The 18,677-nt window shown below is 43.8% G+C and overlaps 2 protein-coding genes across 3 annotated transcripts; both read right to left on the reverse strand.

Moving 5' to 3' along the window:
* Positions 1 to 536: 536 nt before the first annotated feature.
* On the reverse strand, positions 537 to 7,583 carry rpz4 (rapunzel 4). Of its 2 annotated transcripts, XM_072393559.1 has the most exons (3): positions 7,483 to 7,583; positions 2,866 to 2,929; positions 537 to 2,710 (listed from the first exon to the last, which is right to left on the reverse strand). In XM_072393559.1, exon 3 carries the CDS (start codon positions 2,684 to 2,686, stop codon positions 1,511 to 1,513), a length of 1,176 nt encoding a protein of 391 aa, XP_072249660.1. In that variant the 5' UTR covers positions 2,687 to 2,710; positions 2,866 to 2,929; positions 7,483 to 7,583; the 3' UTR covers positions 537 to 1,510. The 2 variants fall into 2 exon arrangements, with proteins under 2 accessions (XP_072249660.1, XP_072249661.1); XM_072393560.1 differs by lacking the exon at positions 2,866 to 2,929 and having other exon boundaries at positions 7,483 to 7,549.
* Positions 7,584 to 9,093: 1,510 nt separating this feature from the next.
* On the reverse strand, positions 9,094 to 11,953 carry rpz5 (rapunzel 5). The gene is made up of 2 exons (XM_072393558.1): positions 11,849 to 11,953; positions 9,094 to 10,436 (listed from the first exon to the last, which is right to left on the reverse strand). Exon 2 carries the CDS (start codon positions 10,369 to 10,371, stop codon positions 9,190 to 9,192), a length of 1,182 nt encoding a protein of 393 aa, XP_072249659.1. The 5' UTR covers positions 10,372 to 10,436; positions 11,849 to 11,953; the 3' UTR covers positions 9,094 to 9,189.
* Positions 11,954 to 18,677: the final 6,724 nt, after the last annotated feature.

An 18,677-nucleotide genomic window follows, 5' to 3' on the forward strand; every position in this document is an offset into this window, starting at 1 on the left:
GTTTGTAAGTTTAAGTGACAAACTGGAGCTGCTTTTTTTCCAGATGCTGACATCAGGACTTCGTATGAAGATGGTAAAACCTCATTTCTGGATTTCCCTTCAAAACTCAATTAGGTTCCATCCATCCATCCATTTTCTATACCTGCTTAATCCATCGGTCCGGTCGCGGGGGGGTTGGAGCCTATCCCAGTGGTCATCGAGAGGCGGGGCCACCCTGGACAGGTCTCCAGTCCATCACAGGGCCACACAGAGACAAACAACCACATACATGCTCACACTCACTCCTAAGGACAGTTTTAGAGACACCAGTTAACCTAACATGCATGTTTTTGGATGGTGGGAGGAAGCCGGAGTCCCCGTAAAGGTGCTAACCACCATGTAGCCCCTCTCAATCAGGCTGTAAAGTATATTAATGTGATCCACCAGCGATGTATCTGTGCTATTAGTGACTATATATGTGTAAATATGTGTGTTTATGAATGAGCTGCAGATATAATTAAAAAAGTGACCAGTCAGATGTTAATCAGTCACAATAATATATAGACATATTTCAGATTAGTGACTTTATTTGGAAGATATATTACATTTATTGCTTTGGTGTACCGACATAATATTGAGCTTGAGACAGTGAGTATCCAATAACCTAAAAAGATACAAATGATGTGAAACAGATGTACAATAGAAAGATTTTTTAACAGTAGGTATGTTTGAAAGATATAATATTGCTCAAAGAAATTCTATCACACAGGTAGAAACAAACGAACAATCCAAAAAACCCAAAAAACAAGTCGATATATTTCTGTTCTCACAGGGTAGTGTAAAAAGGAAGGTCAGATTGAACTTATTTTGATCAAAATCTCTTAAAAGAAAAAACATTAGATCCTAAACTCATAATTAACCAAATATTTAGCTGTTTATTTCTCCATGAAAGTTAACCCTAAAAGGCGAATTTCGAGCACATACAAGCTTCCAGTTGCACAACCACCCAAGTAAAGAGTAGAATAACTTGGTTTCACACAGGTCTGTACATAAATAAACTGTCAAATGGTGGTTTTTTGTGGCCTTTTTCAGGCCTTGCTTCTTGTAAACAAGCGGTTAGATTTCCTATTTTAAATGCACCCATTTTCTCTCATCACTTTGGTATAAATGCCCTCTGCAGGGCGAGGTTAGCCCTTATCACCACCAGCACAGACACAATCTCCAACTCACAGCTGGACTTTCAAAACAGGCACATTGGTGTAGCTCATGCTAGAATTTGATCCAACTAAGATACATGTTTCTCTGAGAAAAAGGCAGCTGTATGTGATCTTGAGTTTGTGTCAGTTTCTTGTCCACCTGAAACAGTACATGTTCTCAGAAAAAGAGAATAAATCTACATAGAGATGATTAAAGAGGTGCAATTAAGGCACATAATGGCAATTAAGGCCAGGCAGGGAGGCAGCAGTAGACTGCTATAATATGTGCAAATTGTGAGAATAAAACGCTTTGAGAGTTTTCAGCATCTGAGGCTTTAGGCCGAGTGAACACAGACGTAAAAGTTCTTTTGCTCCTCCCAGTAGTGAAGCTCATCGGTGAAGCTCCAGGAGCAGGCCAGGTCTTTGCTGGTTTTGATGGTGTGAACCACACAGTCGCCTGGTAGCTTCTCAAACAGAATCTCAGCTACACCCACCACTGTCAGTTTCTTCTGGCTCTGGATCAGCTGCTGGATGCGGTTCTTGTCCACAGGCTCAGGCGAGGAGCTGTAGGACACGCAGACGTTCAGTTTCTCATCTGACGAGGGCACCTGGAAGCGGCTCTTCCCTGTTGAACAGTGGTAATCTTTCTTGTTGGCAAACAGGCCAGAAGGAGACCTGAATATGCGCACGGACCAGCCCACCCAATCGTATTTCTTCTTTAGTTTCTCTATGATAGCATCGGCTAGCTGCTGGTTGGTTAAACTAGCCTCATCTCTCACCAGTCGCCGTGAATCCTGCTCCGCTTGTTTAGGGAAGCTGACGATGCAGTCTTCAATGACTGTGTTCATTTTAGCCTGAATAGCTTTCATCTTCTCACTCCAATCCTTCAAAAGTGCGTCTTCTTCATCATAACCTTTCAGAGCAGCGTGGCCCAACAGAGCAATGAGCCCGATGCAGAAGAGCTTCTTCAGCCGGGCACAAAAGTCTTCCATTGGCCGACGACTTTTCTCCTCATAGTTCAGGATGACCTCAAGCACAGACTCTCCTGAGAAGTTCTCTCCCATCACAGCGTTGTAGAGGCTGTGAAGGTTTTTGTCTCCACCAGTTTTGGCAAAATGCTCCAGGAAAAGCTTCTTCTTGACCTCCCTGAACTTAGGTTTAGCATTGAGGATGTCCATGTACTTCCTGAATTGGTTAGTGATGTTTTCCTCCACTGAGAAATAAGTCGCGTCCACAGTGCTCTTCTTGATCTCATCGTTGATCCGCTCCATCTCCTCAGAGATCACATCCAGACGCTCCCGGACCTTCTGAAATTGCTCCTTCATGAAGGCGGCCTCTTTGCTTTCCACATTGTCAAGAGCCAGCTTCACAATCGGAGCAGCGATAGAAAAGACAGGGAAAAGGTCACCGGCAATGCTGGCCACCACTTCAGCTCCCTGTTCAAACACCTCCATCACATTCTCCACCATGTCCTTCTTGTCGGCCACAAGCTTCTGTAGCTGGTTTTCCATCTCTGCTGATCTTTCAGATTGACACTGAAAAGAGAAAAAACACTGACTTTATGACTTGGAACACTCAAGATAGAAGATTTTTCTAAGTGTAAAGAGAAAAACACAGGGTGAGCTCAAAGAGTGAGGTCAAATGTGGAAGTATGAGCCATTTGAGTTTTGGGTTTTGTAGATTAACTCACACTTCTGTACTGGAGTTGCTGGACTGCAGCCTGCTCCTCTGCTTCTCTTACGACACAGCAAAAACTGATAAGGAAAGACAGAAACAGCCAAGTGAGCTTCAGTGCAAGCTGCAGGTCACACCCAGTGAGCAATGACTCAACAATGCAAAGTGAATTCAGCAATGACACAGGACCAGTATAGGTTGAGCTCTTTGTGTTTGAATGGTCACTGCTGGGTCACTGGACAGATTGCTACTTATGAGTAGCCTGTGTCTTCTACCTGCTGTAGATTCCTGAACGTAAGCTAAGCTAAGCTAATGTTGCTGTGTAGCAACATGTTCTTGAGTGGAGAACATGTAGTCAAATAACCATCTGATGCAACAGTAACTTGGTGTAAAAATACACAATGTAGAGTCCACTCAATCCCCTATTAAAAGGTTTCAGGTCTGAGTTGTTTTAGATGACAAAAATTTGGTTTTTCGGCGGCCCTGATCAGAGCAGCAGTTAGCTTAGCAGTTAGCTTGGCGGTTAGCTTGGCAGTTAGCTTGGCGGTCCATCATGTGTCATATCTGATTCTCCAAACCAAAAGTGCTCCAAACCACTGTCTACTGAAGGTAAGACTATTTATAAGTACATAATAAGTCCCCGTCTTAAAAAAAGACCAGAAATCTGGAGGTGGGAATTAAATGTACAGCTATAACAGAAGTCAAAGTTGCTAATACCACACATTTATAATTAAACTGGCAAACAATTAACAGTGAAACTCTAAACTAAGTTTAATATTTCTTGGTCAATACAGCTCTGGTATTCTTCACCAAATCCCTCTTGGTATACTCTTTTTAGTATTACATGAGGAACATTCATCTGTAAAAGATGAATTTTGATATGTCATAAAATACACATATTTGCTTTAGGCAGATGTTTCCTGTTTGAAATGAGGCTGCAGCCAGCTGTAAGTTAACTCTGCTTAATATGAAAACTGGAAACCTGCCTGGGGGGGAAAAAGGCCTAAATCGAGCATTTTAATTTGAAGCATATACAAACAGGAAGATTGAAAAAATAAGGCCAGTTCATGACAATTAAGACTGTGGCTGTGTCCGCAATACTGTACTAATGTGCCATTAAGTATGCATAGTTTGGTCATATGAATGATAGCGTGCATATTGAGTGGGTAGTGCATGATGTGGAGTTTCAGACAGAGCATGGATGATATGATTGAAAAAATAAGCTGAATTTAATTTGTTTTGTCAGACTGAAAACAATCTAACTTGTTACATAAAAGGTTAATGATTGATCAGAGTTGCTGGTTCTGGGCACATTATATAAGGAGGAAAACAGCCTCTTTTTAAAGCCATTTCACCTTAAAAACAAGAAGTGCAGTTGAGCCGGAAAATCTTAATCTAATACAAACAGTTCATCTAAATGCCAGGAATCCCAGAAAAAATGAGACAGAGAGGGCAGCTCTGACCGAATCCTGGACATGTTCAGACATGTCCCTTTGCAAACCTGGAAATAGAACATTTGTGAGGAAATCAAATCATGGTACAACGTGCCGCTGTCACGTTTTAGTTCAGGTTTCAGTGCTGCTCTCAGTTTTTCTTGCTGCGGTTGGCGGAGAAGCTGCCATGCTCTCTCTGCTCCATCAATATCAAAGCAGCAGGCGTGGGAAGCGATTAAGTGGAAGAGGTTAAACTCGCTGGGCGAGGGTGCATTTTCCAGTGAAACTCAGCAAGTTACCACAGCAACAAGACAATGGAAAATAATCTGTCAGCTCATTTGTCTCTGCCCACGACAGAGAGGGGTTTTAATTTAGACTGCTGCAGACTGCAGTGAGATGGCACCTATTTCTCAGCCTGATGCACACCTTTGTATTTGTCAGACACTAAGAAGAAGGAGCCATAGACTGGGGCTGTAAATTCCACCGTGGGCAAACATATCTATACAAAGATGTTTTATGTTTCCTAAATTAAAGTCGGTTTACTTTCTTGGCAAGAATCTGATACGAAACTATTCCCACAATCATGCATGTGGGCTTCAGTAAATATGATGCCACAGTCAGCAGAGACAGCCTGGAGGTTTTCAGTCTTAATGCTAAGCTAAGCTAACCAGCTAAGGAAGCTGGCTTCTTATCTTGCTCTCCTCCAAAAACCTCAACGCTTGTTTTTAACAGCCATCTTTTGAATATGATCCACAAAGCTCTTCAACCCCTAAAAACTGGGAAACAAAACACATAATAGTTACATAAATCCCTTGTAAGATCAGAGAACGACAGCAGAAAAGCGCAAAAAGTGCTGCATCTGATTTGATTTGGTTGTGCTAAAATCGTCCTGTTTCCTCTAATGATCTCTCAATCTCTCATCCTCAGCCTCCCATGGGCTGAGTAGCTGCAGTCTAAGTGCATGAAACACCTCTGCACAGACGATTCAAACACAAAAGTGCTTAAAGAAATCCCATTTTCACAGATATAAATGTCATCTATCGACGAGCAAATCAGGTGAAGGTTTGACTTGAATTTCCTGCCATTCCTTCACATCCAGTCATATAGTGTTTCACTTTTCTTCTCGGTACTTTCATTTTATGCTAATATATGCTCGATTTTAGAGAAAATACAGCAACCATTTAAGAAAAGTTTAAAAAACCCATAAAATCTTGTTTGTTTGCATCCTTTTAATAACATGATTATCCATCAGATTTGTTCACTGGAGAGGCCTAACTTTAGGATTAGATTGAAGCATAGACTGGAGGGTGTGTAGCAACTGGTTTGACACGTGAATCTAATAGATTCTCATTTAATAACATTCCTTAAGAATGAAGATGATAATTCCCATAAATGATAATGGTGTCATCAGCTAGATTTACTCCATCTAACCAGTATGCTGGTGGGCCTTTATTCAAGTACACATAAGCATGTAAACACTCCACAGTTCTGCCATCTCACACATTAGGATCCTCCCATTTCTCTAATTAGCTTACTTAACCTCAGCAGCTCATCCTGAAGGACGTCTACAATCCTAAAACAGGAGGAGAGGTGTGTTTTCTGGGGCTGGGACACGCGTTTATTACAAAGAACTCATAAAATCCATCAGTAAAACAAAGCCACTGGAGTCAGGTGACTGATGACAGCTTAAAACGTTGCTGGAATAAATGCCCGGTGACCTTGATGTCTCTCTGTTCCCGTCTCTTACTCATCTGAAGCTACTGTTTGCATCACAAATAGGAGGGACAGCGACTCAAAAAGTGGGAGAAGTGATAAGCAGACAGTTCACAAAGCAACGGCCGACATCATCGGCTTCTTACACAAAGTCTCTGGACTTAATACAAACTAAATCTGATGGTGAAATGAAAACTTCCTGCAGCAGGAGCCATATTTCTTTTTCCCTTTGACTCGATAAAGCCTCCATTTAAAGACTTTTTACCCAAAGGAACAGAGTGTAACTAAGACTGAGCTCTCAGTACCTGCATCTAACGTGAAGGCTGAAGAAACAAATGAGCAGTTGGGGTGAAAATACTCTGAAGACCTTTGTTCTTCATCGCTGGTGTGAGAGAAGTCACACCAGTGTTTATTCTTGTGTTCTGCCCATCCTTAACCCACCTCACCTCTTAATGCTTGTGTTCCTTTAACAGGGTCGATTCAAGCACTGGCTTTTCTTTCATTATGAAATAAACACTTCATTTCTCAAGTGTGTTTAGTCAAACGTTTTTCTTCTTTGTGGCCCTCTAAACTGCATTCTTCTTCTGTGTTTTTCTTATGACAGTAGGTGTCCCATTAGGGCAAAGTGGCAGAAATATGGCCGTTCTCTCATGCACAACAACTCTTAACAGTCCTTTCAGAGGGAACAACATCTGAATAGAAGCGTAGTTTTTCATAATACAATCTCTTTTTGTCTCATAGATATTTGCTTTTGTTACACACACTAACTTTAAATGACTCTTTGAGCTATGCAGCATTAAAACAGCGGGTTAATGGCGCTTTTTATCAGGCTGAGACAACGTCTGCCACACTAATGCCAAACAGAAAACACAGAGTGACTGTATAATATTCATTTGTGGAAGTGCCACTGCGCAGAAACATGACCAGACTCCGACCACTCAGCCCGACCACTGAGGGATAATCCTCTGCGCGCGCTGTTAATGCGTCCTCTTAATGTAAAACCTATCGATCAGTCCGCGCACATGGGCTCTAATTGTTTCATTTCACAGCCGAAGGACAGAGAGAAACAAACCAACACCGCAGGTTAACGCCACAGATGGGATCTGAGGTAGAAGCACGAGGATCCGAAAAGTTACGCGCACTTCCTGGAAAAAATGGTGCGGTGGCAGAAAAGCTGGCAACCAACGCCCATAAAGTTCAACGTCTGACTTTAAACTGCACTAAATTTAGCAGATTCATCTATTGATCCTCTACACTTTAGTAAATTAACCTGTGACAATAAGAATGAGAATTTAAAGGCGATCAGCGCTCTTTGCGTGTTTAACGAGGACGAGAAACGTCAAAGGATCAAAGATAAAAGATCGATTATGTAACCAGAGAGAGGAATGAAGTTCAAGGAGCTGAATCTATACGGTCTATTTGTTATCGAGGAGCCCAGTCTGCATGTTGCACATAATCTGAAACATTTTGGTCAGAAACGGACTCACCTTGTAAAGTTTGCGGAACAACTCTAAACTCCAGCCTGTTTGCCTTCCTATTGGTCATGTGGCTCTCGTGTTACAGAGAACAAGCGACACACCCAGCCACAAAGAAAACTTGCGTGGTGGAGCAGACAGAAAACAGTTAGTTGCTGATATTGTTGCCTGTTCAGATCAGCCTCCACCCTTTGGACAAATAAAGGTAGAAAACACGATCTGAGCTGCTCCTGCGAAGAAGTTGCGTCTGAAAAACACAACGCTCCTGATTTTCTTTAACTCTGAAGGCTGCAACTCACACCAGGACTTCAAATAACAGATTCATATGAGCAGTGATGACAACAGCATCCGTTTTTAGCTGTTTATTACAAATGAATGTAAAATACACAAGCATTCTGATGATGATTGGAGTTGATTTTCGCCATATTTCACCTTTTAAATGCACAATTATTCCCACATGAACAAAAACCCTCTACTATTATTCTGAATATTGTAATTCAGTTATAGTATTGCACATTTCCTGTAAAACCAGCTGAGAATAAAATGATCAGCAGACATTTTTTAACTATTTAACGGCTTAAGTTGTTGCTTTCTTACAGATAAACTGTCAGCGCTACTCAAAGGTTTCTTCTTATTATGAACCATGTGCTCTGGGATGGAAACAGTCTGCTGCAGAACATCCAAAGCTTAACAGCTAACAGGCTATTGTATGTTTAAGCCATGCGAAGGCAAACGTACAAAATGACAAGCTGTGGTTTCTCAGAAGCTTTTGTGTAAAGACCTTTTGAAGCCACAGCATCATAAAGCAAATAACTCTTATAAAACAAAGACTATCTTCCTCCCTAAAACTACCAGGTCGGTCGTTTTGTTCATGCAGGCGGCAACAACTTACAGAAGGTTATAGCTGTGTTCAATCACTATATGAGAGGTCGTCAGAGGGAAACGACAGAGGTGTAGTACAAAGAATGGACTTCAGTCCCACCCATGCTGTTTTTTAAGCCTAAACAGGTAGTTTTAGCTCTAAAAAGTGATGTTACCCAACCAGGAAGTGATTACTGATCCAGAGGTGGGAGAACTGTTGCTGTATCTGGGTCCCTCCTTCCTTAAAATGACTCAGTGGGCTGTGAAAGGAAACACTTGGGACTGTTCTTTGCCATGCTTATTTGAGTCATATTCCCTCCCACCGCCTGCAGGGGTCGTAGTTCACAGGACACCCCCCCATGGGTTGGAGTGAAGAGTACCAACAAACAAAAAATGATCATTTTCAGTGCCAAGTTTTGTATGCAAATGAAAAAACACGTTCATTAGTGAACTTTACAGTTGTTGGTGGGACGATCTTAGGCTGTTTAGGCTGTTTCCTTTGGCTCCTATATGAGAGTATAGGCTTAAAACTGACAATCTGTCATCACAGCGATGCTAAAACCACAGAAGTAGAGTCCAAGTCTGTCCAGAGGACACATGATCATTATCACACTAAGACAAAGCTGGCATGGAGAGCCGTGGCCCCGAAACCTCTGTAACACCCTGAAGTTTGAAGATTGAAGAAGATTTAAAATGGCTGCAACACAAAGAATCCCTCAGCAGAACCCAGACAGAGCAGATTATACGACAACAGGGAGGATATTTAGGAATATAGATGTACATTTAATAGAGATGTTTCAAGTCTCTGGAAAGACATTCACTTATTCCTCTGCAGGAAGCCACACTTTGGTGTTGTTCCTACTCGGCATGGATGCACAGGTAAGCTCTTTTGTGTTTTCCATAGTAATAACAATCCTCACGGAAGTTGTTGGTCTCCACCACAGCCTTGTAATGGCTGACAGCGTGGACCAGGCAGTTGGGGAAGCTCTTCTTCAAAGCCAGAGCCACCGCCATCATGTTGCCCTTCAGCTTCTGTTGCTCGATCTGCTCCTGGATCTGACTCTTGTTGATGGCTTTGGGGTTGACGCAGAACGAGAACACCACTTTGATTTTGTTCTTGGTCAGGATGTCAAACCAATTGGCTCCTCCGCTTCCGTGGTACTTCTTTCCCGCCAGCCAGTTGAAAAAGAAAATGCGCTCCCTGTCGCCGAAGGCCCTGATGGACCAGCTCACCCAGTCGTATTTCTTCACGAGGGAATCCAAGAGGGATTTGGTGAAGTCGGGATCAACCGTGCCGGGATTCTCCAGAAGCAGGTGCTCCATGTCCTCCTTGGCTTGCTTGGCAAAGTTCTCTGTACAGTCATCCACTGCCGCTTTCATTCGTTTCTCCACATCCTCCATTCGGTCTTGCCACTTCTTCACTATCTCCTCCCCGACGGAACCCTCCTGCAGGGCGGTGTGGCCCATGACGGCGATAATGCCCACCACAAAAAGCTTCTTGAGTCGAGCGCAGAAGTCCTCCACCGCCCTCCTGCTTCTCTGCTCGGTGGCGAGCACCGTTTCCAGCATAGGGTCCCCTGAGGTGTTCTCCCCGGTCACAGCGTTGTAGAGGCCATCCAAGTTCAAGTCGCCGTCGGTGTTCTCGTAGTGGCTGAGAAACTTCTCCTTCTTCTTCTCCTTGAACTTCGGCTTGGCGTTAACGAAGTCCTGGAACTTCTCGTACTGGCTGAGCATCTGAGCCTCTCGGTCAAAGTTCTGCTTGTTCATCGAAGTCTTCTGCAGCTCCAGAGCAATTTGATCGATCTGATCTTGGATTCCCTCGAGTTTTTGATTGACAATGTCAAACTGCTGAGTCAGGTAGCGAGCCTCCTTGCTCTCTGGGTTGCTGAGCAGCTCGGCCGAGGCCACGAACACAGCCTCCAGCACGGGGTGAAGCTGGCCCACAGTGGAAGCCAGCACCTCAGAGGCCTGCCCCATGATCTCCACACCTTTCTCGATCTTGTCCCTGTTCTGTACGAGCCAGTCTGCGACACTATTCATCTTGGTATCAAGTATTTCACAGTAACTACTCTAATGTTTCCCAGAGACAGAGCCTTTGCTGGTGCCTGAAAGCAGAAGAAACACGAAAAAACCCTTGTAAAGTTCATTATATTTGATCAAATTTCAGAAAAAGGTATGGCTCTGCTTCTTGGTTCTCAGTTGCATTTGGCAAAGTAAAAGTAATCAGCTGACTCCACGTCATTTTTTTCCTCAGAAGACTTATTCCTGACAAACAAACCCTACAATAAAGCAAACGGTAGGTCATGTCAGCACATGTAGGCATCCAGTTTCATGCCGCACCCTCACAGCTTCAGCTAATGACAGGGACTCGGGTTTTTTTCAAGCTTTGGTGGCCCATGAAAAAGCCCATGAAGGTACACAAATGAGGCAGCAAATACAGAACAAATATCCAACATGGTTTGTGTACACATGAATTATGACGTGAATTATTGCACAACACTGCAGAACTGGCCTTCTGGGATGACATTTTACTGCTCTAACACAAGCAAAGACCCAAAGCAAACACAGATGTTCCCAACATGGGCAAAAGGGGCTTTTACTTCAGTCATAACGCTATGTTTTTTCGATGTAAAATGCTCATGAGAGATGATCTAACATGTTTAATGTTCCCTGGAGTCTATCTCCAGTTCAGAAAAAAGGCACACCCAGGTCTGAGAGAAGAAAATCTCCACCGATGCACTTGTCCATTAATTCAATCACACTTTATTCCTCATTATCGCCTTGATATCATAAAAAAAAACACCTAATCTCAGTGACAAGTTTGATTTTTTTAAAGTTTAACTGAGAAAAATGAAACGTACCAATTACTGCTGCAGTGATGAGATCATTGGTGTCATTTTACAGCCTTTTCTATCGCTGTGTTAATTAGATTTACGTTACTCAGTCACATGCCATCAGCCTTTCTAGGGTTTTTCAGCTGATTTGAACAACAAAAAAAAGAAAAGTGCACCTTTTAAAATTTGAATTCAAAATGACATAACAGAGTTCCATTCTGAGAAACCGGGAGAAAATACTCACTGGGTGATTTTATCTATAAAATCACACTTTGCCGGAGAAAGAAATGGAAAAGAGAGAAAATTAAGTCTTCTTTTCACAGCAAAGAGGGGAAAAAAAAGGCGAGTCTCACACAGCTCTTGATCAAACGCTGATCAGTGATATGCTTTCCTACGGAGGTTTGACAAAGACCACGTATGTTGAGTCTTTCACAAGACTCCACACCCCCCACAGGACTTATCCCAAACTCTGGCATGACACTGGAGTTATTAGGGGAGTTCTTCATTTTAAGCAAGTGAAATTGAAAGAAAATCAAAATAACCTCAAAGTTACTAATCATGCTTGAATTCTTTTGCTTTCTTTCTTTCTTTCTCTTCTCCTACAGAATATAGAAATGATGCAGGAGCACTAAGAAATGAGTGGATGGAGATGCTGAATAGAGGGAAAAATGACAAGAACTCACCTTTTTTAGCCAAAAATCCAATGGGCTGCAGTCCAATTAGCCTGTAGTCCAGCTGTGGCTGTGAGCACCAGCCTTCTTGGGATATATATATATACTCTGGCTCCCTCTCTCCCTCACTTTTTCTCAGTGTCTGTCTCTCGTCACTCCCCCTTTGGAACTCCTCCATCCTGTTCCAGCATTCCACCAAAACCTACTCAAGAGGGATGAGGGGCCGGCACTGACACAGATAACATCCTGTAAACACTCCCCCATGCAGGGACACCGTGCACCCTGGGAAAATTAAAAAAAAAGAAAGAAAGGAGGCTGCTTTGTGTGTGTTTGTGTGATGCAGGGAGGCAGGGAATGAGACAGAGACCAGTCACAGCAGAGCTCAGCCAACTGCCCCATCAGGACAAAACCCCTCTTGTTGTGGCTCCAACCGGTTGCCATGGCCACTGCACCGGCCCCTGAACCCATCTGAAGCTGTGCCTGCTTCAAACCCAAACTTTAGACGTCTGTGTTTGCAGCAGGCCGTGATCCACAGCCAGTTGGTGAGGCTTTTGGGGTGATTTTTAGAAACGTTGACCTACTTCACTCCAAGTGGGATCATTTGATGGATTCACGCGTTACAACCAGGGATGACATTTGCCCTGCAGGGGCAGTACTTTCAGAATCAGTCCGTCACAGTGCAGACCAGTCAAAGACGGCCTGTGTCTCACCATGACAACCACAGCTCTTTCGTGGCCTTTTCGCCTGATAGTCAACTGTGCCGTTTAATGGATTTTAAAGTGGGGAGAACAGGAAAAGGAGGAAATGCTGCCCGCGGCACGCTGAAGCTGGCAGATTGCGTCCGCCACCGCCTTGTTCCCGTCTCGTCCCACTGTCAGATCTCACACTCCACACATTTGCAGCCATCAGAAAGCGGAGAGCAGCTTTCGCAGGGAGTCAACAGTATGTGGCGAGATGGGTGGTACAGCAGCAGAGGCCCGAGTGTGATGTCACCCAGCTGGAGGAACTCATTGCCTCCTCATGGTGTTTCTTTAACTTTGGCCAAGAAAATGAGCCGCAAACACGGTGTTCTGACATGTGGCGCTTTAAGGTGATCAAACAAGACGCCACGGAAAGCTTTTGTCTTTGTTGTTGTGGTTTCAGACTCACCAGGTGGAAAAGTGGCTGAAATATTTGCGATAATGATCTCCAGCTGAGGGGAGGGAGGCAGACAGCCCTGCTGGCATCAAGCGGTTCAGCATGCTGTGTGAGCTAGAAGTTTCTATTTTACTGTTATTTAATGTTTCTAATGCAGAAAATGCTCTTATTCCATCTGAATTCTGGATATAATGAGTAACTTTCTGCTGATTAATATTCAAAGTCAGTGAAAGGTCATGGCTGTGAACTGACTGTAAATCTAATGACAGAAGATTTCTGTGCCTGGAAGCTGGAATGATAAATGAATTCCTTGTGCAAGGACACTGCTGGTCGTGTTTTTATTTGCTCGACCTTGGTCAATGACTAGCGTTTCCACAAGATGTCTCCTTAGCTCACAGGAAAAGACCCCCCCGACTCATCCCGTGGCAGAAAATACGCAGCCTTTTCATATTAGAAACTGAAAACATCGTCTATTGTAAGTGAAGGGAAGGCACTTATTCAGTTCTAAGCTAACGAGAGGTGCAATCAAGACATTAAAGAATCTTTTCCCACGGTCTTTTTGTTCACTCGGCAGTTCTCTGCATCAAAGGATAGCCCCGTAGTAGAAAGGTGTTAGTGGGAAAGATGGGATTTAGTGACTGTCATGCTGGATTTGGAAGATTCCCTTGGGAAAAGAGTGTGGGTGGGGCTGACAAGCCCTTTGAATACAGCTGAAGAGTTCCTCGTGTCCCAGGTGTAGCGGATGCTTAGTTGTGCTACGCTAGCAGCAGCTGAGAGAAAGATTGGCACCTTTCAGCATCTCTCTGTGCTTTGACACCTGAACATGCCACTTCTATCCACTTAAACTGATTTAACACTTAATGGATAGAGCAGGTTGCTCCTTCTTTGTGGGCCATTCTGGAAAAAAGCCTCTGCTAATGCAGGAGGAGTTGCGTTTGAATGTTTGACGTCGTTATAAATGGCCTGTTGAGTAACCATAATCCTGTAACTGTGGGCTGTAAATATGATGTTAATGATTATATAACCAGCTGGCTGTAAAGATAATTGTCCCTCAGCCATTTAAATTGGTCCAGTGCACGTTGAAGCCTTCGTTGCACATCAGTCGCGGCTTTAAATCCGGCAGAGATCGACTGAAGACTCTGAAAACACGGACTAGTTTATGCTAAGTGAGCTAAAAGTAGACCTGAAATGAAGAACTGATGTGTCAGTCAACTGAGTTAACTTTTCCAACCCTCCAGGTTAATGTTAGCTCACGAGTCAGACAGTATTCCACTGTGGAGATGAGACGATGGTAAGAGAAGGAAACCGGCGTCTCTTTCCTTTTTTTATGGCTAAGTCCAATGATGAGGACAAAGTCATGGTGATCTTAGTAATCCACATAAAAGCTGAAGTCTTCAGGCTTTGAGTCAAAGTACGATCTCTCCTGAGTGCTGACTCTCAACGGCTTTGGACAAACTATACATTGTGCTTTTAAATGTAACAGCAACCTTACAATATTTTAATTTACTTGGACCAGTGGCGTGAACAGACTTTTTGAAGGGCAGGGGCGGAAAGAAAAAAAACAAAAAGGGAACATATAGCGTGTCCTCGCCACTGTAGAGGGACTTAAGCACGCGTTTTGGCTCACAAGAGGGCACGTTAGCACGCGTTTTGGCTCACAAGAGGGCACGTTAGCACGCGTTTTGGCTCACAAGTGGGCAATTTAGCATGCGTTTTGGCTCACAAGAGGCACTTTAGCACGCGTTTTGGCTCACAAGAGGCGCTTTAGCACACGTTTTGGCTCACAAGAGGTGCTTTAGCACACGTTTTGGCTCACAAGTGGGCACTTTAGCACGCGTTTTGGCTCACAAGTGGGCAATTTAGCACGCGTTTTGGCTCACAAGATGCGCTTTAGCACGCGTTTTGGCTCACAAGAGGCACTTTAGCACGCGTTTTGGCTCACAAGAGGCACTTTAGCACGCGTTTTGGCTCACAAGAGGCACTTTAGCACGCGTTTTGGCTCACAAGAGGCACTTTAGCACGCGTTTTGGCTCACAAGAGGCACTTTAGCACGCGTTTTGGCTCACAAGAGGCACTTTAGCACGCGTTTTGGCTCACAAGAGGCACTTTAGCACGCGTTTTGGCTCACAAGAGGCACTTTAGCACGCGTTTTGGCTCACAAGAGGCACTTTAGCACGCGTTTTGGCTCACAAGTGGGCACTTTAGCACGCGTTTTGGCTCACAAGTGGGCACTTTAGCACGCGTTTTGGCTCACAAGTGGGCACTTTAGCACGCGTTTTGGCTCACAAGAGGGACTTTAGCACGCATTTTGGCTCCCAAGAGGCACTTTAGCACGCGTTTTAGTTACAAGTGGGCACTTTAGCACACGTTTTGGGTCACAAGAGGGACTTTAGCACGCGTTTTGGGTCACAAGAGGGACTTTAGCACGCGTTTTGGGTCACAAGAGGGACTTTAGCACGCGTTTTGGGTCACAAGAGGGACTTTAGCACGCGTTTTGGGTCACAAGAGGGACTTTAGCACACGTTTTGGCTCACAAGTGGGCACTTTAGCATGCGTTTTGGCTCACAAGAGGCACTTTAGCACGCGTTTTGGCTCACAAGAGGTACTTTAGCACACGTTTTGGCTCACAAGTGGGCACTTTAGCATGCGTTTTGGCTCACAAAAGGGACTTTAGCACGCGTTTTGGGTCACAAGAGGGACTTTAGCACGCGTTTTGGCTCACAAGTGGGTACTTTAGCACGCGTTTTGGCTAACAAGTGGGCACTTTAGCACACGTTTTGGCTAACAAGTGGGCAATTTAGCACGCGTTTTGGCTCACAAGAGGCACTTTAGCATGCGTTTTGGCTCACAAGTGGGCAGTTTAGCACGTGTTTTGGCTTCCAAGAGGGCACTTGAGGGCAGTTTGGCACGCGTTTTTCAACTTTTGGGCCACAAGGGGGGCACACCACTGGTGAGGACCAAGAAAACAAACCCTCAGGTTTAACTTTGTTTAACAAGGTTTATCAAAATCAGACGGAAGGTAATTTGTTTTATATCTTGTTTGAACTTGAAGGTGGTCTACAGTAGCAGCCTACAAAAGAGATTCTCCTGCTAATCACTGCCCAGATCTGCACATTATACTGTTCCTGGCACATTCTTTGTTTTCAACACACTCTTGTGCTGTTAAATCCAGGCTAATGTTGAGAGCTGGAAAATTCTCACAAGTGAGAATCTTTTCCTTAGAAAACTTCCTAAGGTGCCAAAGCATTTCTGAGTAACCCAATAAGTTGTTCTTGGGAATGGTGGATTGTTTCAGGAAGACAGAGACCACAGAGCATCCCTGTAGTGTGCATGTGTGTGTGCACGTTGCCAGAGGCGAGGAACACTCAGCATTGTAGGTGGCTGAGGACTAAATCTGAGTTTTACAGATATCAGGGTAGTTCTCACTTTCCCAAGAATAGCATCAGAGGTTCTCAGTTCTGTTATGTCTGACTCGCATTCAGAGAGAGAGATAGCAGCATGTTTATAACACGCAACAATGCCAAATTTGATTTGGTTCCCTTACCAACGTCTCATCTCCACAGGGGAATTCTGTCTGACTCGTGAGCTAACATTAGGCCGAGGGGCTGGAAACGTCGTCTCAGTTGACTGACACATTAGTTCTGCATTTTATTTCAGCTCTACAGGGGGCAAACCGGGTCAATCCTGCTCTGTTCTGTTCATGTTAGGCTAAACGTTGGCGAGTCTCCACAATTATCAACAGCACAGGTAGTTTTCCTTCACAGTAAATGATTTTAGAATAAACTGAACTAACCCCAACAGGAGGGTTGTGTGATCGGTTTTATACTCTGAAGGTGCCTACTGTGCAGTCACCTTCCTCCCCTGCTGGCCTCACCTTAATGCTCTGTATCCATGCAGAGTATAATGTAACAATGCAACCAAAGCTAACCTCACAGTGTTTTTTGTTTAATGTGCACAGATCAGGAGAACCCTCGATGCACTAGTATGTTGATGGCTTCTGTGTAATTGATTTTGGATGCTGTAATGTGACCACGTGTCACATCAGTTTCATGATGAGAGCAGAGAGGACGCTGGGTGTTGAACTGCTGGTATTCCTCATTTTAGTATAACCTAAGCGTGCCATGGTCACTCACCTGTATCAAACCGTCCTTTTGAGATTAGACAAAAGACTTTGCCATCGCTTACTTGCCTTGGATAAATGTTTTTTAGCTGATGCAATCACTTATAAAATTCATCAAAATCCACAGAAGAAAATCTTGAGGTCAGTCCTTACTTAATCATTCAGTTACATGTGGGCCATCGGATCGGATTAATGGCCAAATTACAATAAGACTGAGTTATTCAGTTCATGTAGACACCTTAATCTGACAAGAAAACTTGCGATTGAATTAAGACCCCGAGATAATTCGGTCCAAACACACTGAACGTGTATTTTGGAGTTGTCTTCAGATAAATCCAATACTTTCTGTTAGATAATGGCACCAAGGTTGGGTCTGAGAAGCCGGATCTTAAGCTTTTGTAAGGATAACAATGAGTCATCTACAACCACATAATAGCAGATTACAAAGAAGTTGAGCAGACGTCTACAACTTTAAAGGCTTAATCTTGAACATGCATTGTCTTTTGAGTGTGTTTATCTCTGTTTCACATTATAGAAACATTTCAGCATTGGTAACATGTCTCACATTCAGTGCTGCTACATGTGGGCCATCGGATCGGATTAATGGCTAAATTACAATAAGATTGAGTTATTCAGCTCATGTAACAAGCTTAATCCGACAAGAAAACAGATCGGATCGGGTTATTTGCGATTGAATTAAGACCCCTGAGATAACTCGATCCAAACGTGCACTGAACGTGCACGTAGACGACAGTGGATCGGATCGAGCGTTCTGCACATGCTCCAGATTTTTTCCTGCGATCGTCACCCGGAAGTGGAAGGAGACGATATTCCTGTTGTTGTCGTCAGAAAGAAAGAAACAACGCGATGGAGAATGCGCCGTTGTGCATCGTCTGTGCCATAACCAGCTCATCACAGATGGAGAGGGACGCAGCTTCATGTCGCTCTGCGTTCGCCATCTTTCTGAATGCCTGAGTTTGTTGTTGTTGGAGGTGAAGACGTCAACAGGAAGTGGCTCTATTAGCGATAGCTGAAATGGGGACAGCGCCACCTATCGTACCGGGGTATGACATGCTTTGTGCCAGTGATTCCATTCATTCACCGCCATATATCCAAGGATAATTACCCTCAGATAAGGAGCAGAACCCAACTGTAGCTGTAATCCAGTTAATCTCATCATGTAGACCCACTGAGTGACATGACAGAGGCAATTGTGCATCAATTGTACCTCAAATGTTGTCTCAGTCACCCCAATCTCGATGGCTTTCTGGTATATAATCAGATGGCTCTGGCTAAAAATTGAGTAACCTGGACAGAACACAGGCAGTGTACCGGCAGTTCATTTTCATGCAACGACCCATCATTATCCCATACTTTATTGCCCATATTTAGATCTCACGTTGATACCGGACGTAAATGGGGCTTTATATGAAAAAATAAAGACACTTAAAATGTCATAAACACCATAATAGCTTACAGTAAAACTGCTCCGTGAGTAAGAAGCTCCAAAGTCCAAACCAAAGTCAGCAGGTTTCGTCCTTCCGGTCACATTGTGTAGAAATAACTGTTTAACAGCTGCTGAGA

The sequence above is a fragment of the Leuresthes tenuis genome, unplaced genomic scaffold (genome assembly GCF_036924035.1).
Source record: "Leuresthes tenuis unplaced genomic scaffold, fLeuTen1.0.hap1 SCAF_10, whole genome shotgun sequence".
NCBI lineage: Eukaryota > Metazoa > Chordata > Actinopteri > Atheriniformes > Atherinopsidae > Leuresthes > Leuresthes tenuis.